This window comes from Rhamphochromis longiceps, linkage group LG11 (genome assembly GCF_057381845.1).
Source record: "Rhamphochromis longiceps isolate RC_006_pf linkage group LG11, R_longiceps_female_GT1.1, whole genome shotgun sequence".
In the NCBI taxonomy this organism is placed as follows: Eukaryota; Metazoa; Chordata; class Actinopteri; order Cichliformes; family Cichlidae; genus Rhamphochromis; species Rhamphochromis longiceps.
The window spans coordinates 34,525,586-34,550,789 of record NC_140567.1 but is presented as its reverse complement, the minus strand read 5'-3'; the positions used below and the strand labels follow the sequence as shown (position 1 = coordinate 34,550,789).

The 25,204-nt window shown below is 39.8% G+C and overlaps 1 protein-coding gene across 1 annotated transcript; it reads right to left on the bottom strand.

Annotated features, from left to right (window-relative positions):
- Positions 1-269: 269 nt before the first annotated feature.
- On the bottom strand, positions 270-20,663 carry nek10 (NIMA-related kinase 10). The gene is made up of 31 exons (XM_085424211.1): positions 20,540-20,663; positions 20,304-20,400; positions 20,134-20,194; positions 19,848-19,997; positions 14,245-14,324; positions 14,085-14,171; positions 13,655-13,879; positions 13,130-13,269; positions 12,146-12,207; positions 11,907-11,978; positions 11,757-11,821; positions 11,487-11,589; positions 11,216-11,344; positions 10,966-11,103; positions 10,831-10,876; positions 10,391-10,512; positions 9,564-9,666; positions 9,410-9,485; positions 8,825-8,954; positions 8,658-8,728; positions 8,067-8,274; positions 7,827-7,917; positions 7,679-7,747; positions 7,331-7,376; positions 7,123-7,160; positions 6,902-7,002; positions 6,612-6,722; positions 3,041-3,146; positions 2,858-2,901; positions 2,397-2,452; positions 270-1,043 (listed from the first exon to the last, which is right to left on the bottom strand). The coding sequence occupies exons 2-31, from the start codon at positions 20,366-20,368 to the stop codon at positions 1,007-1,009; spliced, it is 2,832 nt and encodes a 943-aa protein (XP_085280337.1). The 5' UTR covers positions 20,369-20,400; positions 20,540-20,663; the 3' UTR covers positions 270-1,006.
- Positions 20,664-25,204: the final 4,541 nt, after the last annotated feature.

The window sequence follows — 25,204 nt, the reverse complement described above, 5'->3', positions numbered from 1 at the left end:
AAGATTGGGGAAACCTGCAGTCAGCTGAGACTGAAGAAGTCACTTGGATGAGTGACGAAACGTTTCTCCCACTGAAAACATCCAGATGAACAGAATCAACTTTTGGAGATCAAACCTGCACATTTTATGCACTAAATTCACCTTCAACATGAATAGCCCTCACAGCACATCAAAAGAATACACAATATTTATAGTAATATTAAAACATTACAGGCAGACATTTGCTGAATTAAATAATGTTTATTAATACAAACATTTAAATAGTTTTATACAGATAACAGTGAGTCAAAGTGCAAAAGAAAGCTTTTCTTCAGCTGTCAGTCATATTTTAGATCTTCTTTATAGTAAAAATGCTGATTGAGTGCATTTTATTACAGTGCAAAACATTTGACCTGTTTTTTTTTTCTTTCAAATCCAGTCAAAAATTGTGATATGTAGAATTAAGGTCAATGTGCTGCATCTTATCAGTTCTTAGAAAGCAAACAAGGTCACTGTGGCTTGCAGCCACTAGAAAAACACATGCTGTGACATGCAGTGTCTGGGCCTGAGAGTATAAAGTGCTTCAAAAAAAGCATTTTAAACAAGTTTTAAATTTTGATTTTGAACTGAGAATAGAATAACTGTCAGTCTCAAACTTAATTACATCCGTATCTATCTGTAGATATGTATATATATTCATATATAATATATCTTTGGAAATTCATACAGTCACTTCACATTTATGGGAAAAAGAGACAACAATAATGCCTGAGATCAAAAGAGTAGGTGACAACATGACTATGAGCACTGTGGTAAAATATCACCGTAATCATGTTTATGTGCAAACAAATTAATGTATGCATTTACTACTTTTATATTCTTTTTATGTTCAATGAGAATATGTTTTGTAATGAGGGTTGGGATAAATGTTCATTAGATTTCAAGCAGTGTTGAAGTATCATTGTGAACTCATTCTTCTCCAAATAAATTTAAAGTTTGAGTTTTTAGGGATGAGTGAAGATAACTGTTACTTTTTTTCTTGGTCATTTCTTTTCTTTCTGAGCCTAAAAGAAAAAAAGAAAAAAAAAGAAAAATGAGAGAAATCTTTATTTCATTTCAAACAACTGTCCCACTAAACTTAGTTTGGAATAACAAAAGGAAAAGAGACTAACATAAGGTAAAAGTTTCAGATAATGGCCCCATTATATATATAAGTAATCTCTGAACCAAATGCTCAGGCTTCAGACTGCCTTAAACACTCAGTTTGAAACAGTTTTTTTCTACTCCTTTCTATGTTTCTACTTCTGATGTAAAATAGACTGGATATCCCTAATATCCATACACAGTATCCATAATCACATACTGTGTATGCTACCGTTGTATAGAGTGTAATATCTTACTTCTTTTATATTTGTTTGTAATTTTTTTGTATTTTTTGTATTTTCCTACTGATATTTGTACCTGAGCTGAGGTATTATCTTAATATGGTCTTCTCAGTCATTCAGCTGCAGTTATAAATACAGAAGCCCCACCCGCCTACGGTTCCAAATTTTTGCTTGAGAGGGGCAACCAATCAAAAGAAAACTTGTTCAAAGGAGTCAATGTTAAAATAGCTAGTTTCAGACAATGGATAAACTGAGGGACTGCAACAAGGCCCAACATAAGACAAACAAAGAGTTGTTTTTTTTTAACTGTAAATCATGCAAAAATAAAGAGTTGAAAATCAGCATAATAGTTCATTTACATTTTGTAGCCACAGAAACAAAGCAATAGCCTCTGTAGAAACTATCCTCACCCTCACTTATCTTAACTGCACTACTGTATAGCTCTGTGTAAATAATCATTCTGTACATTCGATAATCTTTAATCCTACAACTGTTTACAACTTGCATAGTTCCCATTTCTGTATAGCTGTATATCTCAGATTCTGTAAAGTTATTTATTTCATATTCTGTATAGTTTTTCATATTTATATCCTGTTCATAGCCTGTACATAGCTTGTACTCACTACAGCCTGTACATACTTATAGTTATAGAATATTCACAACATACTTCATACTGTGTACATTATAACATACCATAATAGACCCATTTCTGTAATATACTCACATATCTATATTATTGCTAATATATATTGTAATATATCTATATCACTAAAGCACTTCTGGATGGATGCAAACTGCATTTCGTTGCCCTGTACCTGTGCATGTGCAATGACAATAAAGTTGAATTCTATTCTAATTCTATTCTATTCTATTCAATTACTGCTATTGAAATGAAATTCATTAAAGGTTTGTGTGCGCTGAACAAGACAAGTGATGATAATAATGAATTGTCTTGAACTAGTTTTTAGAAAAGCTCAAGCGCTAGATTTTGTGAGTCTAATGATTCAGTTAAATACATCATTTCCAGTTTACCTGCTGTTTGTTGGTTCATAGTAGCTGTTCTCATTCAGCAGTTCCTCAATGATCGCCTGAAAACATTCGAACAAAACACCATGTCAGAGGCCGCAGACAGAAGTTCAGTATCATGATGAAGTTGAAATTAAAACACTGTTCCAAAATGAGACCCATCTGTGGGAGAGTCAACACCTGCAGTTGTAAAGTAATACAGATCCATAAAATTGAATTTTAATGAAATAATAGTTGGCACTATGCCATCAGCAAACTATTTATTCTCTGAATAAATTTGTTGTTCACCAACCAGCCTACATTGGCACTATGCCTCTGCAGGAGGACCTACACGACATTTATACAAACAATAGTTTAATTGTTTTTCAATGCAGTTTTACATAGACTTATATGCCAAATATGACTTTTATTTTTAGCTAGCAAAAATTGTTCCTATTAGAAAGATTCCTGAGTTTCTCACCACCAACCTGCATCTGGTGATATGTAACTCCATCTCTGAGATTCACATCAACTGTCAACACAAAGAAGAGACAAAGTATTTATTTATTTATTTTTACATCAGAATTAACTTGCAATTCTACTTCTGCATAAGATGCTCTGCTTGTCTTTTACTGGAAATTTATGGTGAAGTTGGGCATTGATGGCACTACCTGTGCTGTCAGCGGTATGGATGTCTCCCGTGAAGTGGTGGATCCAAGGCCACCAATCTGAACTGATTGAACCAAGTGCCATCAGCTCTGGAGACGCCTGGACGAGCTGAGAGCCAAGAAGAGGAGAGACAAACACCGTTAAGTTCTGCCTGATTTTATGAAGTGATTCTTACAAGACATTTGTAAGGTACACCAGCACAGAGCAAGACTTCCTGTAAACTGAGTACTGGAACAAAGTAGACTCAACTGTATGCAATAAAAAAAGATTTTTAAGAAATATTTCATTTTGATTGTGCAGAGAGCTCCTCAGTTTCTGACTCTTGAGTTATTTTGCACGGTGATTTCAGTGATTTCACAAAGCTTTTAAGGTTGGTGTTAATGCCCTCTTTTATGAGATATGTTTAAACGTCTCTGAAATTAGTTTAAAAAATGTCCAGTCCAAAAATGTCTCACATTATCAGATCATTAAAGAAAGAAGCTTTACAGTAGAAGTTGTGCCAAGCTAATAAAAATGTTCTGTACTCAGGCTATGCTTTAATCTTCCTTGTAATTACAGGGAGAGATGCTTACTATTTAATATCATCTATGAATGAACTGAGAGCAGATTTATCACGAGACATTGTTTATCAGGTAACCTAGCCATTGCTGGTCTCATGTTTTTATTTTTCATTAATCATGGCAGCAGAAGAGACACAGACAGGTGAGCTCTGATCTCATAATGAAAATATTTTGCCATTGGTTCAGGAGCTGAATTAAAATTCATGCAGGAACATGTTTTTGATGGTAGACTTAAACATCACTCTGTTATCAAACTCCTTCCCTGTGGTTTATCATATCATGAAAGTGAAAGTTCAGAGCTACAGGACCTCAGGTGTGGCTTTAAAATAGCTGACAGCAGCTTCTATGGTGGGTATATTAAATGTGTTCTGGCGGCCTAGCACACATGGAATGAAGTCATAAACTGCATCCATCGAGGAGCACGGGGTGCACTGCAGAGTGAAACAATGCTGGCTTTGTGTGATGTTATGATTTTGATTTTTTTTTTTTTTACATCAAGATGGTGAAACTGCAAAATGAAAGCATTCCTTCACAGAGCTGTGTTTAAGAAGCTTTTACTGCAGTAGTTACAGTAAATGTAGCCCAGACATGTTCTGTTGTATCTGTTGTAATCTTCTTGTTTGATATTTGTCTTATGCTTCTGAGTATTTTCCTTTCTCACATCTTTCGCCTGTTCTGTGTGAGTTGCCTTCATGTTTCTACATCCTTCCGGTTTTATTTTTTTTTACAGTGCTTTGGAGAAGTATTTCCCTCCTCTCTGAATTCATGAATTCATAAAATCAAGAAATGAATCAAGAATTATTTAAATAGAACCTGACAACAATCTCAAAAAATACACAATCTAAATAAACTTAAGAACAGATGAGAAACACAGTTATAGACATTTATTAATCTAAAGAGGCTCACAAAGCTACTTCAAGGCTTTGGGACTCCAGTAAACCACAGTGTAAACTACTCTCCCCAAATGGAGAAAACTGGTGAACCTTCCCAGCCAGCCTACAAAAATTACACCAACGGTGTATCGATATCTTATTCAGGAAGTCACAGAAGAATCCAGAACAACATCTAAAGAGATTCAGGCCTCATTTGCCTCAGTGAAGGTCGAAGTTCATGATTCAACAATAAAAAACAGACTAGACAAAAATGACATCCACGGAGAGTCCAAGGAGTAAAACCACAGTGACTAGAAATAACTCAAAGGCTTGTCTAACATTTTTTGAAAAATCATATTGATGATTTTGGGGAAATTTTTGTTTAACCAAGAAGTCTAACTTCTTGGAAGGTTTGATTGCCGTTAAATCTGGTGTAAAACGAACAGCATTTCATTTAAAGACCAATATACCAGCATCAGAATTATGATGCTTAAATGCTCTCCAACGCGTTTTAATTAAAACAATTCTACCAAGAAGATTCCTTCACGGTGATGTGAAAGACTCACAGTCAGTTATACCAAACTCTTGACTGCAGTTTTTGTTGCCAATAGTGGCACAAGCAGTTATTAGGCGTAGGGGCCATTTCACTTTCACACAGGGCCAGGTGGGTTTGGATAACTTTTGTTCCCTTAATAAATGGAATCATCATTTAAAAACAAAATGTTATATTTACTCAGGCTGTCTTTGTCTACTATTAAAATTTGTTTTATGAGTTAAAGCAGGCAGCATGGTGGTTAGCATTGTTGCCGCACAGCAAGAAGGTAATGAGTTCAATGTCCCTCAGTGCGTGTGAGTGGTTGTCTCTGTGTGTTAGCCCTGCGACAGACTGGTGACCTGTCCAGGGTGTACCCTGCCTCTTGCCCTATGACAGCTGGGATAGGCTCCATCAACCCTGAAAAGGATGAGTGGATGGATGGAGTTAAATCATGTAATATGTGTCACACAAGTGTGACAAATACAGACACACAATCAAAGCAACCAGGAAGGGAGCAAAAATAATTTCTTTTTTTTTTCTCTCTATTGAGTTCAAATCAAGCTTATTATCCCTCTCCCTGGTTTGTGTCCAGGCTCAGCTCCTGGAAGATGACCTTCAGGAAGGTGATGCACCAAAAACCTCCTAGTGATTCCTGGAGTTGCTTGCAGATTTCTACATTTACCTGTAGATTTTCATGTTTGTCACATTTGCCTGTAGTTTTTCATACTCACTAACGACTACCCGAGTAGCAGTACCACTGGATTAAGCGTATGGCAAATTGGAAATGGGGAAGGGATTGCCTTGGAACCTCAACCTACATGTTTCAAAAGGTGAAACATTTCCTTTAAAGGTGAATGTTCTCAACTTCTGTTTTGCATCATACAGACAACTCTCTCACTTCCATTCAAACTATTAGCAATAGGCGACTGACCAAAGCAATCACATAGGTTTTTGCCAACCAGTTGGGGAATACAGATTTTTCCCTAGCGACATGTGGTTGCCAGAGGGTTATTGACTGGTCTCTAGGCCTGCAAAACTAGGGCCTTATTCATTTGATCTAACATTGTCACCAAGATCACACCACATGTTCAAAATGACAGCAAAGTTAGCATCACATGTTTTGTGGTCACATGTCTGGAAAACAGTTTCACAGTTATGAAAACAAGATATCTGTTACAAAGCCATTATTGTGCCACATTATGTTTCACAATGACTCATTGTTTTGCTATTTGTTATTAATGCAGCATGCCCCTCTCCCTCATAGGGCTGCGTTTTGCCTTTTCCCTAAAAACTCAGGCTGTGCATCAGGCTGTAGTCTGCTTACGATGCTTCGCTTTATTTTGAACTAGCTTTCAATCTGAAGCCTGCAGTTTTTCTTTAGTCCAATAAATATCTGATGTTTCCAAAGTTAGTGAATTGTGCTTATTCACATTCTGATCACAGAAATGTCAAAATGATCATGATTATGATTGCTGAGCAGTCCTACATTATGAAGGAAAATTATAAAGTACAATCACTGAATACAAATTCTGTCTGACCATATTTTCCAAGTTCCCTGCATTTTAACTTCAAGTGCAGTTCTGAATTATGAGTTGACAGTTCAAACCTTGCTGAGCTCCACTTTCAGGTTGTACGGATCGCTGCCAAATTGGAAGAGAGACTTTTTAAATCTTTCAACAAGGCGCCGTTTAATGTGGTGGTGTGGAGCTGGTGGAAGCTGGAAATTAAATAAATGCAGGTTATTACCAACAAATACAAATCTAACCACTGCTGACAAAATATTCCTCATGGGTTGATCTCAGCTGGACCAAATAGTCCAACTGATAGAGTGTTTCTGTGACTGCATTTATAATTTTTGAATCAAGAGATTCAGCAAACATTTCTTTATGCCTTTACTTGAGTGATGAAGATGATTTTGTGCAGCTGCACCAGAAGCCTCTGAATTGGATCATCAATCTGGCGAAGCTTCTTCTGGGAGACGCAGATTCCTGCTGACACTGAGGTTAGAGCAAAACCAACAAACTGACTGATGAGTGCTAAAGAAAGCCATGTAGGCTCATTTGAAAGGGTTTCTGTAGTCTGAGAGGTCAAGCAGTGCCATAAAGTCAAAAAATTACCCGGTCTTGGTTTCACCTTTGCAGCTGCAAAATCCCCACTGGGAAAAACAGCAAATCACAAACGTGATTCAGTTTGCTTGTGTTTACCAACAAACATTTACACGTTCTTCAAGTTCAAAGGATGAGCTCAAGACTGCTACCACATACATTAAGCCCAGAGCTTACATAAATCATACAGCTGGAAATGTGTTCAATGTGTTAAACTTACCTGACTAAAATATGATCAGGGGTAGCACAGGCAGCTGACTTTGAGCCTTTGATTAAAGATAAATAGTAAAACAAATGGGGTTTGGGGTATAATTAGTGAGCAAAATCCACAACAACCAACAGAAAAATCTAAAGCAGTGAGAAGAAATGAGAAAATAAATGTTTATAAATGAAAAAAGGCTTTGAATCCCTAAATGGCACCACAACAACTAACAGTAGTGAGGCATCATCAGGTAAAGTAAACATGCCTGTGAATATTTGGATGTATGAAAAACACAAAAAAAAGTATCTTTGAAGTAAGTAATAAAAATGTGATCATGTGCATTATCACAGCTTTGACACCACTAACCGTAGTGTTTCCCTGTAGAGTTGGTGGTAGTGTCTGTGCCTGTTTCAATATCTTCATCAGGGCCGTCATCTAAGCACACACGCACAACATGTTAGCATTGTGTCTTCACACCTTTCACAGTCTGAGCAGTATAAAGATACCCAGATACCCTGAGCGAGTCTCTGCTCTCTGCTGTGGTTTGAGCTGCAGGCTGTAGAGGAGCATGAAGGTGCATACTCAGTCTTCATCATGGGTGTTTCCTGTAAAATATGAAGCACCATTTTAAATCTCTGCAGGCTAATAATATATTTATTTATAAGCACTACAGCACAGTACAAACGTTCATGAGTCTGTATTTAACATTTATAAAGTGAAGAGTCTTTTTCTGATTTCAAAGAACTGAATTCACCTGTGACATGTTTGAGTAAGAGCAGGTCACCCTAATTTTATCTCTTTCTAGGAAAAACCTCTGTGCTCGTTTCCTGTCTCGCTCTGCTTTTCTTTCCAGTGAATTCTGGGAAGTGTAGAGTCCATCCATCAGCTTCATCATGAGGTCAGAGATCCTGGAACTCACAGCTATAATGTCCGGTCTCAGATCTGGATCTGGATTTAAACACCTGACAGGACATCACATCACAAAGTAAAGTGCTGAATAAATTTATTAAATAATTGATTGTTCTGTTATTTCTTATTTTATTTCTTATTTTTCCACATGGATAATACATGTAAACACTAATACATTTAAATAAATTGCAACTGTTGTGGTGCTGGACTTCCTACCAGGGCTAATCCTGAGACCTCGTCCTTAGTGAATGCTTTTAAGTTAAACATGCATCAGTTAAGAAAATCTAGTAGAAACAATAGAGGAACCAGAAAGCCAAAAATTGAGATGCTGTGTAAAATCTAAATAAAAATCCTCAAACACAGATTCCAGAAGCCAATGACTGAATCAATGAAGCCAGATTGATTGATTGATCTTCTGTATACAGTCTATGCTCACCATTTGATCATGTCGATGACTCTCTCTGAAAAAGTACCTTCTTCAATTGGCTCATAATCGGCCTCCACAATCTGCCAGCAGAGAATTAGAGTGATCAGTGACTGACAGTAGAAAGTAAATATATGAAGTTAGGCATAAAATGTGAGTCTTGTGTGTCTCCATGCTACCTTGCTGGCCAGTGACAGCATATTACTGCTGTAGAATGGAGGCTGTAAAGTGGCCATCTGGTAGAGGATGCAACCTAAAGCCCAGATGTCAGCTTTCTCTCCATACGGCTCGTTTTTCACTATCTCTGGGCTAAAAACACATCACCACACTGAAAATCTTGAGTCATGAGGACCATTCATGCAATAAATCTCTGAATGAAGCCACAAAATCTGACGATGATCACAGAAGATTAGAAGGACCCCACAATTTGACAAGGAAAAAGAAAGTGTATGTGAATCGGACAGCATTATAGGAATATAATCACACAGCAATGGATTCTAAACTCTAAAACTCAAGTTTAGGCCTCGACTTTTTACCTGAAGCCAAATTGAGGCTTAATTCTAATGACAACCATCGTATTTAAAACCTCTAATTGGAGGAGAGTTCCCACAGTTGTTTATGTGAGCAGATTTCTGTTCCCTCAGCTCGATTAACACAAAACAAGTGTACACAGCCAGGAATAACATAATAACTTTCCAGCTGTTTCTTTAATAGGCTGTAATAAAAGACAAAAACAGCTGAACGTTTGGACTTAACTTCCTCACCAGGAGTAAAGGATGGTGCCAACCACTGATGTGAGCTTGCTGTTCTCCTCCTTCTGCTTAGCTAGGCCAAAGTCAGCTTCAGGTAGAGGAAAGACAAGAGTTAAACTTTTCATATGACGAGATGTTCTGTGGGGAAACCTAACTGCACACTCACTGATGGTGACTTTATCTTTCTCCCCTAGCATGATGTTGTTTGGCGTCAGGTCACGATGGACTATCCTCTTCTCCTTATGCAGGTACCTCAATGCCAGAGACATCTGAAGGAACATGGAGAAATTATGTTCATTTCAATGCTAGAAGTGCTTTGGGAGTTGTGGCTCATCCATGTGTGTCTCATTTGCTGAGTGAAAATTATTGCCATTCATTTTGGCTATTATCAAAAACAATCAAAAACCAGTTTGGCAGCCAGGGTTTCTGTTCCTTTGAGTTTTGAACGAATATGTGAGTTTGGGTTTTTGCTTTGGTGTTTAAAGTTATGATTTTTATGTTTTGCGGGGTTATTTTTATTTTACACTCTAATATTTTGTTGTACCTAGGCTCTAGTTGCTGTTTCTTGCATTTTAGTCCCCTTGGGTGTTTCTTTTCATCCTTCTGTGTTCCCTAGGAGTTAGTTCATCTATGTTGAGATTTTTTTTTCTTTATTCATGTTTTCCCCTTTCAGTAATGGTCCATTATTCACTTCCTGTTTAATCCCATGTCCTCTTCTGTCTTCACTGGAGTTTTACTTCATCCCTTGTGACTGTGTTGATTGTGTATGGCTGAGTCTAATTTTCATTAGCTCTCAATTTCTAGGTTTCAGTTTAATTGTGTTTTCTATTAAGTTTGTTCTTAACCACAAAAAGGTAATGGTAAATGGCAAATGGCCTGTGTATAGCGCTTTACTCTGTGGACCCTGTGGGAAGCGTCAAATTAGTCAGGCGGTAGACAATCAGACTTCATGCAGTACAAGCAGTTTACAAAGCACTTACTAGCATTTGTTACCTGTATGAATATATTCCAAAGTCTGTCTTCGGTGAACTGCTGCTGTTTTTCCTTCAGAGAGTTAAAATGTTCAGCCAGTGGTACTCCCTCAATCAGTTCCATCACAATGTACAGCTTGTCACCTAAAATGGACATTATGATAAGTGTGTTTGGCCTTTTGCTGTTTTTTTCTTCTTTAAAGGGGACTTATTATATGCTCTTCCTTAATTTCCTTCAGATTCTTGCCATTATACCTGTGGATGTTCATGTTAAACATGACTACAGTTACAGATAATGAACCCAGTAAGTAAGTAATCCCTGTGAGTTTTTGGCTCACAGGGATTACAGGGATTATGAATCAGGAAAATATCCTTTAGTAGAGCCTGAGAATAACAATATGGACCTCAAGACAATCAAATAGACTCCCTGTAATTTTCAGTTTCAGAGTTCATTATGCTCACCTTCCAGAAAAGTCCTGTAATATTTAACAATGTTCGGGTGTGTCATCTAGAGATAAATAAGCAACACATTAACTTCCAACATGTAATCATACTGTCCAAATACAGTTCACTTGTGATTTGTATTGAGCCAAGTGCCTGTTCTTTGATGATTGTGAGCTCTGAGATGATTTTCTCCACATTACTGTCTCTGGACTTCTTGTCTTTGCCAAATGCAGGGTTGTGTAGATTCACCTCCTTCAACGCTAGGATGTTCTGGCCGCTCTGTTTTTGGACCTGTCATCAAACCAATAAATTTGAAGTAAATTTAAAAAGAAAAGATGCAAAACATCACAACCAACTCCAAATTTGGTCACTCTTGATTATGTTTCCTGTTACTGATGTTTACCTTAAAGACACTTCCAAAGGCCCCGGTGCCCAGATGGTCCAACACAGAGTAGCCACTGATCACTCTGAGAGGAGGTCGGTTCTGGTCCACTGTCTCAATGCCTTCTCTCAGATTGTCCAGTTCCTCTTTCTGCATTGAAAACACAAAAACTTTGTTTGTTTGTCAGTTTACCTCATTTATTTTACCCCACGGCAGTCAATGTTTTTCCTTTTTTCCCCAACTCCAAAATAGCTGAATAAACAAATAAACTCATTTAGAAGCTATTTCTTACAGTGTAGAGTGAAACTTTGGTTTGCAGGCCCTCATAGGCAGCGAGGTCCCGCACATAATGTCCAACATCAATAAACAGCTCAAAGAGGTCTGTGGGAAAGAGTCTGTAATGGATAAAAGATCACAAAACGGCAGTGGAAAGCAATAATGAGACTTCTTTCCCTGGCAGTGTTCCAACAGTAGCTCATTTTAAAACAATTCATCCACTTCATGAACTTAATGTTAGACAGTTTCTGTTATATTTTAAAACTTTTTAATGCCGTTTCATCACCTCTTAAACAGATGTCTATTTCTTTCCACACTAAAGAGAAATCGGAGCGCCCGGAATGCATAGCACTGCCAGTACACAAACAGATATGTTATTTCCTATAATTATAACATTTAGATTATTATGCAATTTGTTACATATAATAGCATATACCTGTAAAGAAGTGATTGTTTGTCCAGAGTCACATGGTATAATCAACTTTGCAATTATATAGATGCCATTTTCCTAAGAAAAGAAGGTCAAATGTAACTAACGCAAAAACATATACATGTGTTTTTATTTTTATTTATTATAGCTCATGCTTTTACATATTTCTCTCTGGTAATAGGATCAAGAGTAAAAGCACTCTCATTTGATTAATACGTGCTCTTCCACTAAGAACCCTTCTTTACCTGAACAATGTGGTGAGCAGATGTGTCATCTAGACTCATCTCAGTCAGAGCTGTACAGCAGGCTGAAAGGGGGATTAAAGGGATAGAATTTAATTTAAGAACTCATATACACAATCACAGAGTCCTAAATAGTCTGGATTACAGATGTAAATATTTATATGACTCTCTAAAAAACCAAAAGGCCAGAAGGAAACACTGTGTTTGAAATGTAAATCTTAAGCTTTCCCTATTGATACTTCTCGGGACATGCATGTTTGGAGTGAGCAAGAACGAGTTCTGCTTTATGTTAGAGTCATCAGACGTTTGAAAACAGGAAATTTACAACCACTTCCTGTGCAATTACAGACAGGGTTAGTCAACTCTCTGCAGTCGTCATTGTCTCATGTCAGGAAAAAACTGTTTACATCCTCAGTAACTGATAAGACTGGGGTAGCATTTTCTTTTTGTGCAGTAGGGACAAAAAAATGCTTTATCATAAACTCTCTGAGACAGAGGTGGAATAAATGTCCGCTTCTGTCCCTACGCAGACCTAGGGACAGGGATCATTGGAACGTATCGTAACTATATGTAAATTCCAAAGGTACAAATATGTTCCCAAGCAGTAAAAGTTTCATATTTCCACCGTTTCTTCCAGATTTTAAGATGTATTATTAGTAGATGACCTGTGTTTTTACCCCAAGCGTGTTCTTGGGTTGAACTTTCCCACAGGCTTTGTTCTCCATGTGACTGATTTTATAATAGAAGTCTTTCACTTATAAAACCTGTTTTTCTCCAGTTTCCACTAATGAGTACTTTATAAGTTTATAAATTAATATCATTAAAAATAAATAAATATATAACATTCTCACACAGAAAAGCTGGTGGGTACTTTGGTGGATTCAAACCCAGGACTTTCTTACTGTGGTACTAACCACTGCTCCACCATGCCACTGAGCAACACAGTACCCAGAAATAAATTGTGTGATATGCAGCGTATACCCTGACCTGACTGGAGCGCGATCGTGTTGTCCACCACCTCCTGAGGGCTGAGCTCCTCCCTCATGTGCTCTCTCTGGATGCGACCGGCTGCGTTGGCACTGGAGAGCGCCTCAATGGACGAGCGGTCGGTGATGTACCGCCTGTCACTGTGTGAATGATTTTGTGCCTTATTTTTTGGCACTGTGACTGTTTTAAGCCTGAGAACAAAGCTGTTTAATGCTGTTCAGTCAGCTAAAGTTACAACCTCCATCATTAGCTATGAAATATTGGATGAGATTATGTTGCAGACAAACGGAAAGCATTTTTTTTCTAACCAGCAAAGATGTGAAAGGATAAAAAAAGGATAGAAAAATATATGAGGTAATAAACTCCAGACAGATTCATCAGCAATATTTGCTGATCTGTCCCTTCAAAGACAAGGATCACACTGAAAACTAGTGAAAACAACTTACAGACTATAAATGTTCAAACTGAGAGCTAACTGTTGTAATCTAAACTTTAAATACATTGTACTCGCTCATTTTCACGAACCTGTGGAGCAGCCGGAGGAGCTGCTGCACGCCACCCCAGCTTCTGATCTCCACCCTGATGTCGGGGTCCTCGCAGAGCTGGACCAGCACCCAGGTGACACTCCATAGCAGTTTCAGGTGCTTGCCATGCAACAGACTCAGCAGTACTGGCAGACCGTCCAGCTCCCTCACCTGAGCCCTCACGAGCTGAACCGGGCAGAGCAGCCTCAACAGCTCCGCACTCATTCTGGACGAAGTTTAACCCCAATATTATTTATGTTAAATGAATATAACTTGATACTTGCAGAGATAATATACACTATTATTCTTTACAGCTCTATTTTATTTGTCTGTCTATGTTTCTGTCCAGATTTTATGACTGTATATCAGCACTAATGGGTGAAAAAACCTTTTCCATAAATTAGAATAATAACTTAGTAGTGCTTTCTTACCTCTTTGACAGGAGGTCGTATTCCTGAAGTATTACAAGGAGGCTCTCCACTATCAGTAGCTTCCCAATCTCCTCTTTAAATTCTATGCTACAGAGAAGAAAATCTTGTAACAGATGAAATCGTCCTTGTATGTATAGTCTTCGGTGCAACATTTACTTACCTCTCAGCCAAAGTGGTGAGTGCTAGCAGGGCTCCCAGTAGCACACTGCTATCAGTTGTCGAGAGGAGTTTTGCCATAGTCTACCACAGTCAGAGTTGGTATTCATTTACAAAAGGAAATAGAAATAAAGAGATGGCAAAGTGTCATCAATCCTCATTAGTACTTTCCCAAATGACAAAGCATTGGGCAAAAAAATTAAGAAAAACCACACTGGTAAATCTATGCTTCTTCCCTCACCTACAGCCTTGATCTGTGGGTAGTGACTAAAAAAAATATCGGATCGCAGATACAAGCAATAGGAATTAGCTTCCGGTGAAGGATGTCTGGACTCAAGAGATATATTTAAGAGCTCAGCCATTCAGGGGGGACTCAGAATGCAGCCTCTACTCCTCCACATTGAAAAGAACCAGTTGAGGTGGTTCATGTATCTGACCAGGTTGCCTACTGGACACCTCTTAGGTCAGGTCTTTTCTGCATGTCTAACTGGGAGGAAACTTTTTAAATAATGTTATCAGATGTAAAGCAAAAAAAAAAAAGTAGTAACAGTAAAATTAATAGTAAAATAACTATATATATATATATATATATATATATATTTTTTTTTTTTTTTTTTTTTTTTTTTTTTTTTTAAAACACCCAGCACGCCCCTGCGGGCGGTTTATCCTTCAAGCTCGGGTCCTCTACCAGAGGCCTGGGAGCTTGAGGGTCCTGCGCAGTATCTTAGCTGTTCCCAGGACTGCGCTCTTCTGGACAGAGATCTCCGATGTTGTTCCCGGGATCTGCTGGAGCCACTCGCCTAGCTTGGGAGTCACCGCACCTAGTGCTCCGATTACCACGGGGACCACCGTTACCTTCACCCTCCACATCCTCTCGAGCTCTTCTCTGAGCCCTTGGTATTTCTCCAGCTTCTCGTGTTCCTTCTTCCAGATATTGCTGTCATTCGGAACCGCTACATCGATCACTACGGCCGTCTTCTTCTGTTTGTCTACCACCACTATGTCCGGTTGGTTAGCCACCACCATTTTGTCCGTCTGTATCTGGAAGTCCCACAGGATCTTAGCTCGGTCATTCTCCACCACCCTTGGGGGCATCTCCCATTTTGACCTCGGGACTTCCAGATTATACTCGGCACAGATGTTATGGCGTTCCACGTATGCCTTGCCTGCTAGCATCTTGCACCCTGCTGTTATGTGCTGGATTGTCTCTGGGGCATCTTTACACAGCCTGCACCTGGGGTCTTGCCTGGTGTGATAGACCCCAGCCTCTATGGATCTTGTGCTCAGAGCTTGTTCTTGTGCTGCCATGATTAGTGCCTCTGTGCTGTCTTTCAGTCCAGCTTTGTCCAGCCACTGGTAGGATTTCTGGATATCAGCCACCTCCTCTATCTGCCGGTGGTACATACCGTGCAGGGGCCTGTCCTTCCATGATGGTTCCTCGTCTCCCTCCTCTTTCTTGGGTTTCTGCTGCCTGAGGTATTCACTGAGCACTCGGTCAGTTGGGGCCATCTTCCCAATGTATTCTTGGATGTTCGTTGTCTCATCCTGGACTGTGGTGCTGACACTCACCAGTCCCCAGCCCCCTTCCTTCCGCTTAGCGTACAGCCTCAGGGTGCTGGACTTGGGGTGAAACCCTCCATGCATGGTAAGGAGCTTTCTTGTCTTTATGTCAGTGGCTTCTATCTCCTCCTTTGGCCAGCCTATTATCCCAGCAGGGTACCTGATCACGGGCAGGGCGTACGTGTTGATGGCCCGGATCTTGTTCTTACCATTCAGCTGACTCCTCAGGACTTGCCTGACCCTCTGCAGGTACTTGGTGGTTGCAGCTTTTCTAGCGGCCTCTTCATGGTTCCCATTCGCCTGCGGGATCCCCAGGTACTTGTAACTGTCCTCTATGTCTGCAATGTTGCCTCGATGTCTCGTTCACTCTTGGCATACAGCTTGATGTCATCCATGTACAGGAGGTGGCTGACAACTGCTTCGTTCCGTAGTCGGTATCCGTAGCCAGTCTTGTTAATGATCTCACTGAGGGGGTTCAGGCCTATGCAGAACAGCAGTGGGGACAGAGCATCTCCTTGGTAGATCCCGCACTTGATGGTGACTTGTGCTATGGGCTTGGAGTTGGCCTCTAGTGTTGTACGCCACATCGAGTTCCTGATGAAGGCTCTTAGGGTCCCATTGATCTTGTACAATTCTAGGCATTCCAGTATCCAGCTGTGGGGCATTGAGTCATAGGCCTTCTTGTAATCAATCCAGGCAGTGCACAGGTTGGTCAGTCTGGTCTTGCAGTCTCGGCTGACTGTTCTGTCTGGTGTTTTGCGCCTCTGGTATTCTTGCCAATCCCTTTCTGTGTCCCGCTCATGTATTGACCCATGTGCCTGTTCATCTTAGCCGATATGATGCCTGACAGGAGCTTCCATGTAGTACTGAGGCAGGTTATTGGTCGGTAGTTGGAGGGGACCGGTCCCTTCTTGGGGTCCAGGACCGTCCGACCTTCGGTTAGCCATTCCGGGTGTCTCTCGTTAACTAGCAGCTGGTTCATTTGTGCTGCCAGACGCTCGTGGAGTGCAGTCAGCTTCTTTAGCCAGTAGGCCTGAACCATGTGGGGCCCTGGTGCTGTCCAACTCTTCATACTGGAGACCCTTTCTTGGATATCTGCCACTGTGATGGTTACTGGACCCTGTTCAGGGAGGTCGCTGTGGTCTGCCCTCAGATCCACTAGCCACTGAGCATTGCCGTTATGGGTTGCGTCCTTCTCCCATATGCTCTGCCAGTATTGCTCCGTCTTCAGCCTTGGTGGTGCTGTTCTCTTATTGTTCCCTTGCCACTGAGAGTACACCTTTGCTGGTTCATTCTCCTGCCTTCTATCTCTCTGGTGTACCTCCTCAGTTAGTTAGGTTAGTTGGCTAACCTCCCTCCGTGCTACTTTGATCTTGCCCTCTAGCCTCCTTCTCCATGGAGGGTACTGCCCCTTGTGGCTGTTCAACTTGTAGCCAAGCATCTGCACTGATCACTGCTGCCGTATTGTAGATCAGCTTGTTAGTAGGTATCGTCCGTAGTGCTGCATTAACATCATCTAGCAGACTTTCTGAGGGTACTTCACGTAATCTTGGTAACCGACTACGGGGGATATAGGTTTCTATTTTTCAGGTCAGTTCCTCTCGCGCTCAACTATCCTTCTCCTATGGCACTTGGGGCTATGTACCCAATCTCGGGTGGGGGTGATGATATCTCCCCCCTGACCTGGCGTCCTGACTCCTCCTTGCCATAGCATTTGTGTTGTACCTCGTCAATCTCTAGCTGTTTGAAAGCATTTTAATATGTAAACTTAAGCTAACTGAAGACCTTTGGCTTTAGGTTGTTGAATCTAAAAACAAATTTGAAGGTACTTAATTTATATTGTGTGGTGTGGTGCTTCAAAAAGGAAAGGTTATTACATAGTTCGATAGCAACACTATTTAAACTGAATGCAATGCTACAGGAAGGTTAGTGCAATTATTTAGCTGGAACTTGCCTGGAGAAATCAATATCCAGTCAAGTTCCAAGTCAGGTTTATTACCCAATGAACCAGACTTAACATAAACAAGAAATCACGTAGAAAAAGCAGAAAGAGACAATATACACTGCTCAACATTTGAAAACATACCAGATATCAATGGAAAACATATTATGCTGGATATCTATACAGGTAGGGACTGGGTCCTGTGTTTGGAATGAAAGGATGCAATCGTTTTTAATGGGAATTAAAATTATTAACCTCCAGAGGGCTGAATTCAAAGATACTCTGAAAATTAAAGTGGAAAAAAATAATAGGGCCAATTAGTCTATTTTGACAAAATTTCATTGTAGGACTTAAAATGGTGCTTAGTAGCACCCACATGTCTGTATGCATGAACAAGTACATTGGAGCATGCTTCTAATGAGATGATGAATTGTGTCCTTGAGGATCTCCTCCTACATCTATACCAGGCTGTCACCGAGCTCTTGGACAGTCTGAGGAACAACCTGGTGGTGTTGGATGAACATAATATCCCAAAGATGTTCCTTTGGATTTAGATCAGCCAAGTGTCAATGGTATCAATTCCTTTATCTGCCATTACCCACTGCACCAGTGAAGGGTCTGAAAATGAGTCTAATACCTAATGGTAGTCAGAGTGATGTTGCCTAGCTTGTAGAGGTCTGTGTGTCCCGTGTCAAAAATTGGCAGTTTGTCTTGTAGTCAGAAGGTTGCCAGTTCGAGCCCCAGCTTGGACAGTCTCTGTCGTTGTGTCATTAGGCAAGACACTTCACGTACCGCCTACTGGTGATGGCCAGAGGGGCTGATGGCGTGATATGACAGCCTCGCTTCTGTCAGTCTGCCCCAGGGCAGCTGTGGCTACAACTGTAGCTTGCCTCCACCAGTATGTGAATGAATAGTGGAATTGTAAAGCGCTTTGAGGGTCTCGAAAAGCGCTATATAAATGCAACCCATTAATATTACATAGATATGCCTCCCTGGACGATCACTGACCCACCACCAAACAGGTCATGCTGAATGATGTTACAGGCAACATAATTTGCTCCACAACCTTTTCCTGTTTGTTAAATGTGCTCAGGGTGAACCTGCTGTGATCTGTAGTACACCAGTCATGCACCTGCCAATTCTGGTATTCTATGGCAAATACTAGTTGGGCTCCACAGTGCTTGGAGTGAACACAGGGTCCACTAAAGGACATTGGGCCGTCAGGCCACCCACATTAAATCTGTTTCTGATTCTTTGGTCAGAGACTTTCACATCAGTTGCATGCTGAAAGTCATTTTGTAGCTCTGGCAGTGTTCATCTTGTTTCTCCTTGCACAAATGAGCAGACAGCAGTCCTGCTGATGGGCTAAGGATAAGTGACCTTCTCTGGCCCTGTCCAGCTCTTCGAAAGTAACTGCCTGTCTCCCTGGAATCTCCATGCACATGAGATTGTACTGGTGGACAAAGCACACCTTCTGGCAATGGCATGTAGCGGGGATCTCTGATCAATAATCCTGAAGGAGTTGGAACACCTGTGCAGCCTCTGTAGGGTCCAGGTATCACCTTATGCTACCAGTAGTGACACTAGCCAAATGCAAACGAGTGAAAAAAACAGCAAGAAAAGATGAGGAGGGAAAAAATGTCAGCGGGATCCACCTGTGAAACCATTCCTATTTTGGGATTGTCTCATTGTTACTCCTCCAGGACACCGGTTGTTAATTTCATCAACAAAGCAGTACCAAAGCAGCTGAAACTGATTAACAACTCCCTCTGCCATTTTAATTGACCAGATCAGATCAGATCAATATCCCAGAAGTTTATCTGACTAAATGCTATACTTTGATCATTTTTTGAGCAGTGCAGATCACTGTCTTACAGAAAAACAGCTCTACCAGTATATCCACAGCTGAGATTAGTAGCACATGTTACTGAATCTTAGACAAAGTCAACCTACGATTCTTTCATTTTCAGAGTCAACATAATAAAGGTCAACTGGGCCTCTAATGTATTAATTTTATGCATCTTACTTGTATTAGTATTCGAAAAGACTTGGACTCATAACTGTGTGCTTTGAGATTTTAGTTAATATTATTTCAGAGATTATGCGGTCCTTAGGAAATGTAACCTGAATTTGTCCAGTTCTGAGGCCTCATTGCTGATGTCACTCTCAAGCCTGTGTCTACTTGTGTTTTTTTGAGGAGGGATGGATCTGCTGGTTCCACTGCTGCATCCTTTACTGTGACTCAACACTGCCACCTGCAAACACAAGGAGTCTCACACCACAATAATACACACAGATAGGTAGCAATGTGAGCTGGTTTTTGGGGTCTGTTATTAAAATGTCTAGACATTCAGCCTTGGTGTGGTGTCATTTGTTGTTGTTGCTGTCCACCTCTTGTCTGGGACTGTTTTTGGCAAGCAGGGACTGGAGCCTCCTTAGATCACGAAATGCCCTATAAAACATGCTTATCAGGTGATTTGTGGTTTTCATATCACGGAGATGAATTCTGAACTGGGTCAAGAACAATTAAATAACTGTAAGGAGAAGATAACCAAGCTTACTTGCTGTGTGTTCCTATGGATTTCGGGGTCAGTTTTTCTTCTTGTTTCAATTTTTTAACAGACATTTTCAGCGTTCCCCGCTGCTTTCATTAGGAACCTGCGAAGCATTTTGGCACATATTCACATTTAGTCAGACATAAGAAACTCAGTGGCGACAGTGCTACCTCACACTGGCCAAAAACGACAGGTCCGCTGATAGAAGGCTAACAAAAAAAGTCGCGTTTATAGTCGCTTACCTTTCCCCCAGCAGCAGAAAGCTGATTTGGCCTATAGAAATTTGGCCTCATTAAATATCCTGAGTTAGTTTTATTCGAGCAACAGCAACTATACGAGCAAATAGTATTAGTCTATGTTGCTATGGTTACAACCGACGCGCATCCAGTTCACTCGCCGTATTTTGTGCTACGCTGTCGGAATACTTGGCACGCGTATATATATATAAATAATTTATATTTTAAAGGAAATTTAAATAACTTAAAATATTTCTCATTACTTCTCAACACAGTCCAGAACAAACGAATAAATTAATACATATTATAAGACCCAGAATTTCCTTATGTTTCCTAGCAATAGGAATTCTGTCATATAAGCTAAACATTAAGTTAAACAGCCTATAATTAAAAAAACGAATAATGGTAATAATTATACAGGTCAATATAAAAATGCAGTATGACAAAAATTTAATGTAAATCTTTCAAACATTACTGTTTGAAAGAGTTACTTTTAAATAAAAAGTGGACTTTGCATGTTTCTCTCCAGGTACTCCTCCAATAATATAAAAACATGCAGTTTAAAATACTGGTGACTCTAAACTGGTCTTAGGCGTGAATGTAAGCATGAATGGTTCTCTGTTTTTCTGTGTAAACCCTGTGACACCCTGGAAACCTGTCCAGAGTGTACCCTGTGACAGCCATAACAAAATGAAATATCTCAAACTCAACAGCAAACCTCGACACACACAGTGGTCAAAGTTGTGACAGTACAGGTTTGAAGTAAAATATTAACATGAGAGAAGAGATGATTAACTGCTAGACAGATGTGTTGCATTGCTAAGAGTTATTGCATAAGGTATGAATGATTTCCTGTATTTGTCCTTGTGGCAACGTTCTCAGATTGCAGGCCTATTTATGGTTCCTCTAGTTTCCAGAAGTACAAATGGAGGTAGAGCTTTTACCCACCAGGCTCCTCTTGTGGAGACACAAATCTGGGAATTTTTCATTGCTGGTCCTACAATTCCACACAGTAAAACCATACTGACTTAATTGTTGCACTGCTAAGACCTTTTAAGATTTCACAATTTACAAGGGTGACATTGTGAGACACTGTCATTACTGTGGTATAAAAATCAAATATGCAATTTTATTTGAATGTGGTTTTCCCCACTTCTGTAAGTATAAATGGGAGCTTTTTATGGACTTTTTGTGTTCCTCCATTATTTCAATACATGATAAAACTGTTAGCTGTTATTTAGGCTGTGGTTCTGTCTGAAAGTCATCTTTGAGCTTCAGTAAAACTCCGTCGAACAACACATCTCAACACTGGAGTGAGCACACCTAAGTCTGTCTACAGCAAGTCTAGTAACTCTGGAGTCACTTTGAATGCCTCAAATGACTTATTTGGGCAGTTGTGAAGCATTATCTAAATGAACTATAATTTCAGTGTTCACTGGTACATGCTAATTACTTAAATAGAATCACCAGTTAAATCTGATAAAGAGCTCTTGAAAAGTTTGAAGACTTTGAACTAAATAAGGCCTTAAAAAACGTAAAATTTGTACTTATATCACCATCTTTGCTGCTGCAGAAGAGAGAATACATTCCAGTTCAAGATTCTTTCAGTGCTGTGTTTCTCTTATAATTTCCACAAGCCCCAAAGACCAGCATTCAAATGCATTTGCACCATATTGGTGTATTATGTCTGTGACAGTGGCAAGTCCTCCTTCACTCACTAGTTCACTCAACAAATAGGAATTATGAGTAAATACAGTTGCTGAATATTTTTGTGGTAAACGTTGTTCATTGTGATCTTACTCAGCAGATGCACAGTCTAGCCTCTGGCTGCAAAAGGGGGGATGGTGGAAGATGCCAGTAGTATAAACAAATTAAGCTGAACCACTGCCTTTTGATTTTAGATGTGTTGTTGCAAAGTTTGCAAGGTAATCTAAAGATGTTTGTTTATCCTTGTTTTCAATCATCCTGTTAACTCTCTGTGCAGCACATCAGCCCCATACTTTGTATTGTGACTATAGGCTACTGTGTCCCTATCAAATTAAAAAAAAAAATTGAGTGGTTGATAAATTAAAATAGGCTAGAAATATCAACACATGCACAGTTAAGCACAGCAAGTTACTGCTGATCTCAGAAAGACAAAAAAGTAAAAGTATTTTTTTATATGTCTAGCAGTGATGCTAGTTTTTTAAAGGTGAGAATAATATATGGAGACCAACACAAAATGAGTTTCCCCAGTATATGTTTCCTTGACAGAATCAAGAACCTTTCTGCCATAAAACGGGGCAGAAAATATTTAACTGCCGCATAAAAAACACACGAAAATGCAGGAAATGAAGTGCGCAAAAAATTCATGGGGGAGGATCTCCATAGCCACTAATTGCAATGTATCTTTTCCATTTCTCGAGTAAAACCTATGACCACGTGTAACTAAACTGAGAAGGATGGGAAACTGATTTTACGTGCTCGAAAAGAAGATTGTGACTAAAGAAACAAAGAAAGAATTGGTTTTGTTTCGGCTGTGGTTTATTCTCGCGAGATCACACCAGCACTCAAAAAAAACGAATTGTCATCGCGAGACTGCAGTGGTCCTCCCCTTTGTGATTCACGTACACGTTTACGTCTCATTTTTGGCATAGTTTCGTGGAGTGTGGGAGGCGCTGCGTGCCTCTTTGTGCGTAACTCAAGCAAAAGCAGTGAGGGGAATGTCGGCTTGTGAATGATCGGTGTTTGAGACGGCAGGGAGCGTCAACGTTATGGGTGAGAACGCTACAGGCAGCTAATGTCACAAATTTTTCAGAAAACATTGTTTTAAACTGTAACCGTGATGATTTCAGTTAACGGAATTCACTATTTAACATTTTGGCTTTCGCTTGGTTTAGCTTGTGTAGTTGTCTGAGCAACCAACGCCCAGTCGCCCGCCTCCAGTAGGATTGTAGCTAGCTAGTTGTTAGCCTCGGTTCGCGAGCAGGCTGCATAACCTAACGGGAGTGTCATTTCCTGTCTTAAGCTCTTCGACAAAGTCTCCCATTAAACGTTTCTATGTGTTTTATGTGCTAACACCTTAACCACCGGTCACTGTTTTTACAAAGCCTGTCTACAAATGTTAGTACTTTGTCTAATGAGCTAAGTTGGTGTCGTATTTCGGATTTAAACAGCTCACGTTAATGCTAAGTTGCATGCTTTCAACCTCAAGAAGCGTTGAGCTGTTGTGGTTTTCGGTTTAGCATTTTTTCTAAACGTGTGAAAGAATTAAGTAGCACTATGTAGAAAAGAGTGTGTGTCGCAGTCGCAAAGCCATAATTTTTAAAGCTCTTTTTTAGCCAGGAATGGGTGCTGCATTAGTGCGTGATCAATAATTTGATCAAACTCCCATGATTGGAGTATCTGGGTTAGGCAGTCAAAGCCAACTCTGGGGGATGTGGCAAGTTAGGAGGGGGAGGAAGGCAATGCTGCCATCTAATCTGGATTAAAGTGGATCTAGTACCTCAGAGTTCATGTTTTGACTTTTAAGTTCATTAGCTTCAGACCGTGGCCTCTAAGTCAGAATGCTGTACCTGCTCCCCCACCCCCGTGTCGCTGTGTCAAACTGAAACACCAGATTTGGTGTTCTACGGAGCAGAGCTTTCTAAAATCTGCACAAGCAAACTTTAGCTTTCACCTGCCACCACTTCCTTTAGCAGCCCTATCACGAAATACCGGAAAGGAAACACACGGTTGTAGTTTTAAAATGTCGGTTCTCATATTTTCATACTTAAAAAAATTACCTGTTTGGTAATGCCTGTCTGCAAAACCTAATTTACAGTATTTCCAAAACTAAGGCAGTATGATACGGCTGAAATTAAATTGCATTTCTGGTAGGCAAATCAGCACATTATGTCTTGGTATCACACAAAAGACACGTGGGCTGCTGTTGGTGGGCAGGAGATGCTTTGGTGTAAGAAGCAGAAATACTCTTATAGCCACAGGCAAAAAGAAAAATCTGCAGCAGTTGGTGAAGCTTGCTTTATGGTGCTACTGACATTACAGGAGCAAAAACGGCCTTTATTGCTTAGATCGTGAATTATTTTGCCTGCAGGCCTCACAACTAAAGAAGCTGATTCTGGAGACAGGATAGTTGGTTTGTCAGGTTGTCTGAGATTTCTAAATTATTTTTTTGTTTGTCTTCCTGTGCACTCCCCTGTGATTCTTTGTCCCTGGAAATGTTGGCTCTTCCTGCACATGCTGGGATTTCATTACATCCATCAATGCCAAACAGCTGTAAGTATAAAAAATATGTTTCATGCCTGAAATGTAACTGGACTGCAGTATTTTTTTCAGCAGTCTTTTGTCGATAAGCTTCTCAGAATACAAACCAGAATGTGTGATGCTTGATATTGTTTTTCCTTTTTACTGTGGAAAACCAAAGACAAGTGACTGAACAAGACAGAACATTGACAAAAAATAAACTATGGTGGTATTAACTTACGCTGGACATTATAAAGAAAATTTTTGTGGTATTTTTCAGGGTGTGTCGTGGTATTATTTTAAATATTTTAGTGTAACTGGATCTTTATATAGATTTAAAATGACATTTTTTGTCAGACGTAGATCCAATTAAAAACATTTTAAAAAGCCTACTCTTAAGTTTTGATTTTAAAGGAAATATTTCGCACAAGGCTCTAGAGTCATTCT

Excerpts from the sequence above, each read along its gene's own strand:
- nek10 (XM_085424211.1), bottom strand. The coding sequence starts at position 20,368 with ATGTCTGTTAAAAAATTGAAACAAGAAGAAAAACTGACCCCGAAATCC. Across the intron at positions 13,270-13,654 it reads CTCCTCCGGCTGCTCCACAG|TGACAGGCGGTACATCACCG; the intron begins GTTCGTGAAAAT and ends TCATTCACACAG. Across the intron at positions 9,667-10,390 it reads TTTGGAATATATTCATACAG|ATGTCTCTGGCATTGAGGTA; the intron begins GTAACAAATGCT and ends ATGTTCCTTCAG.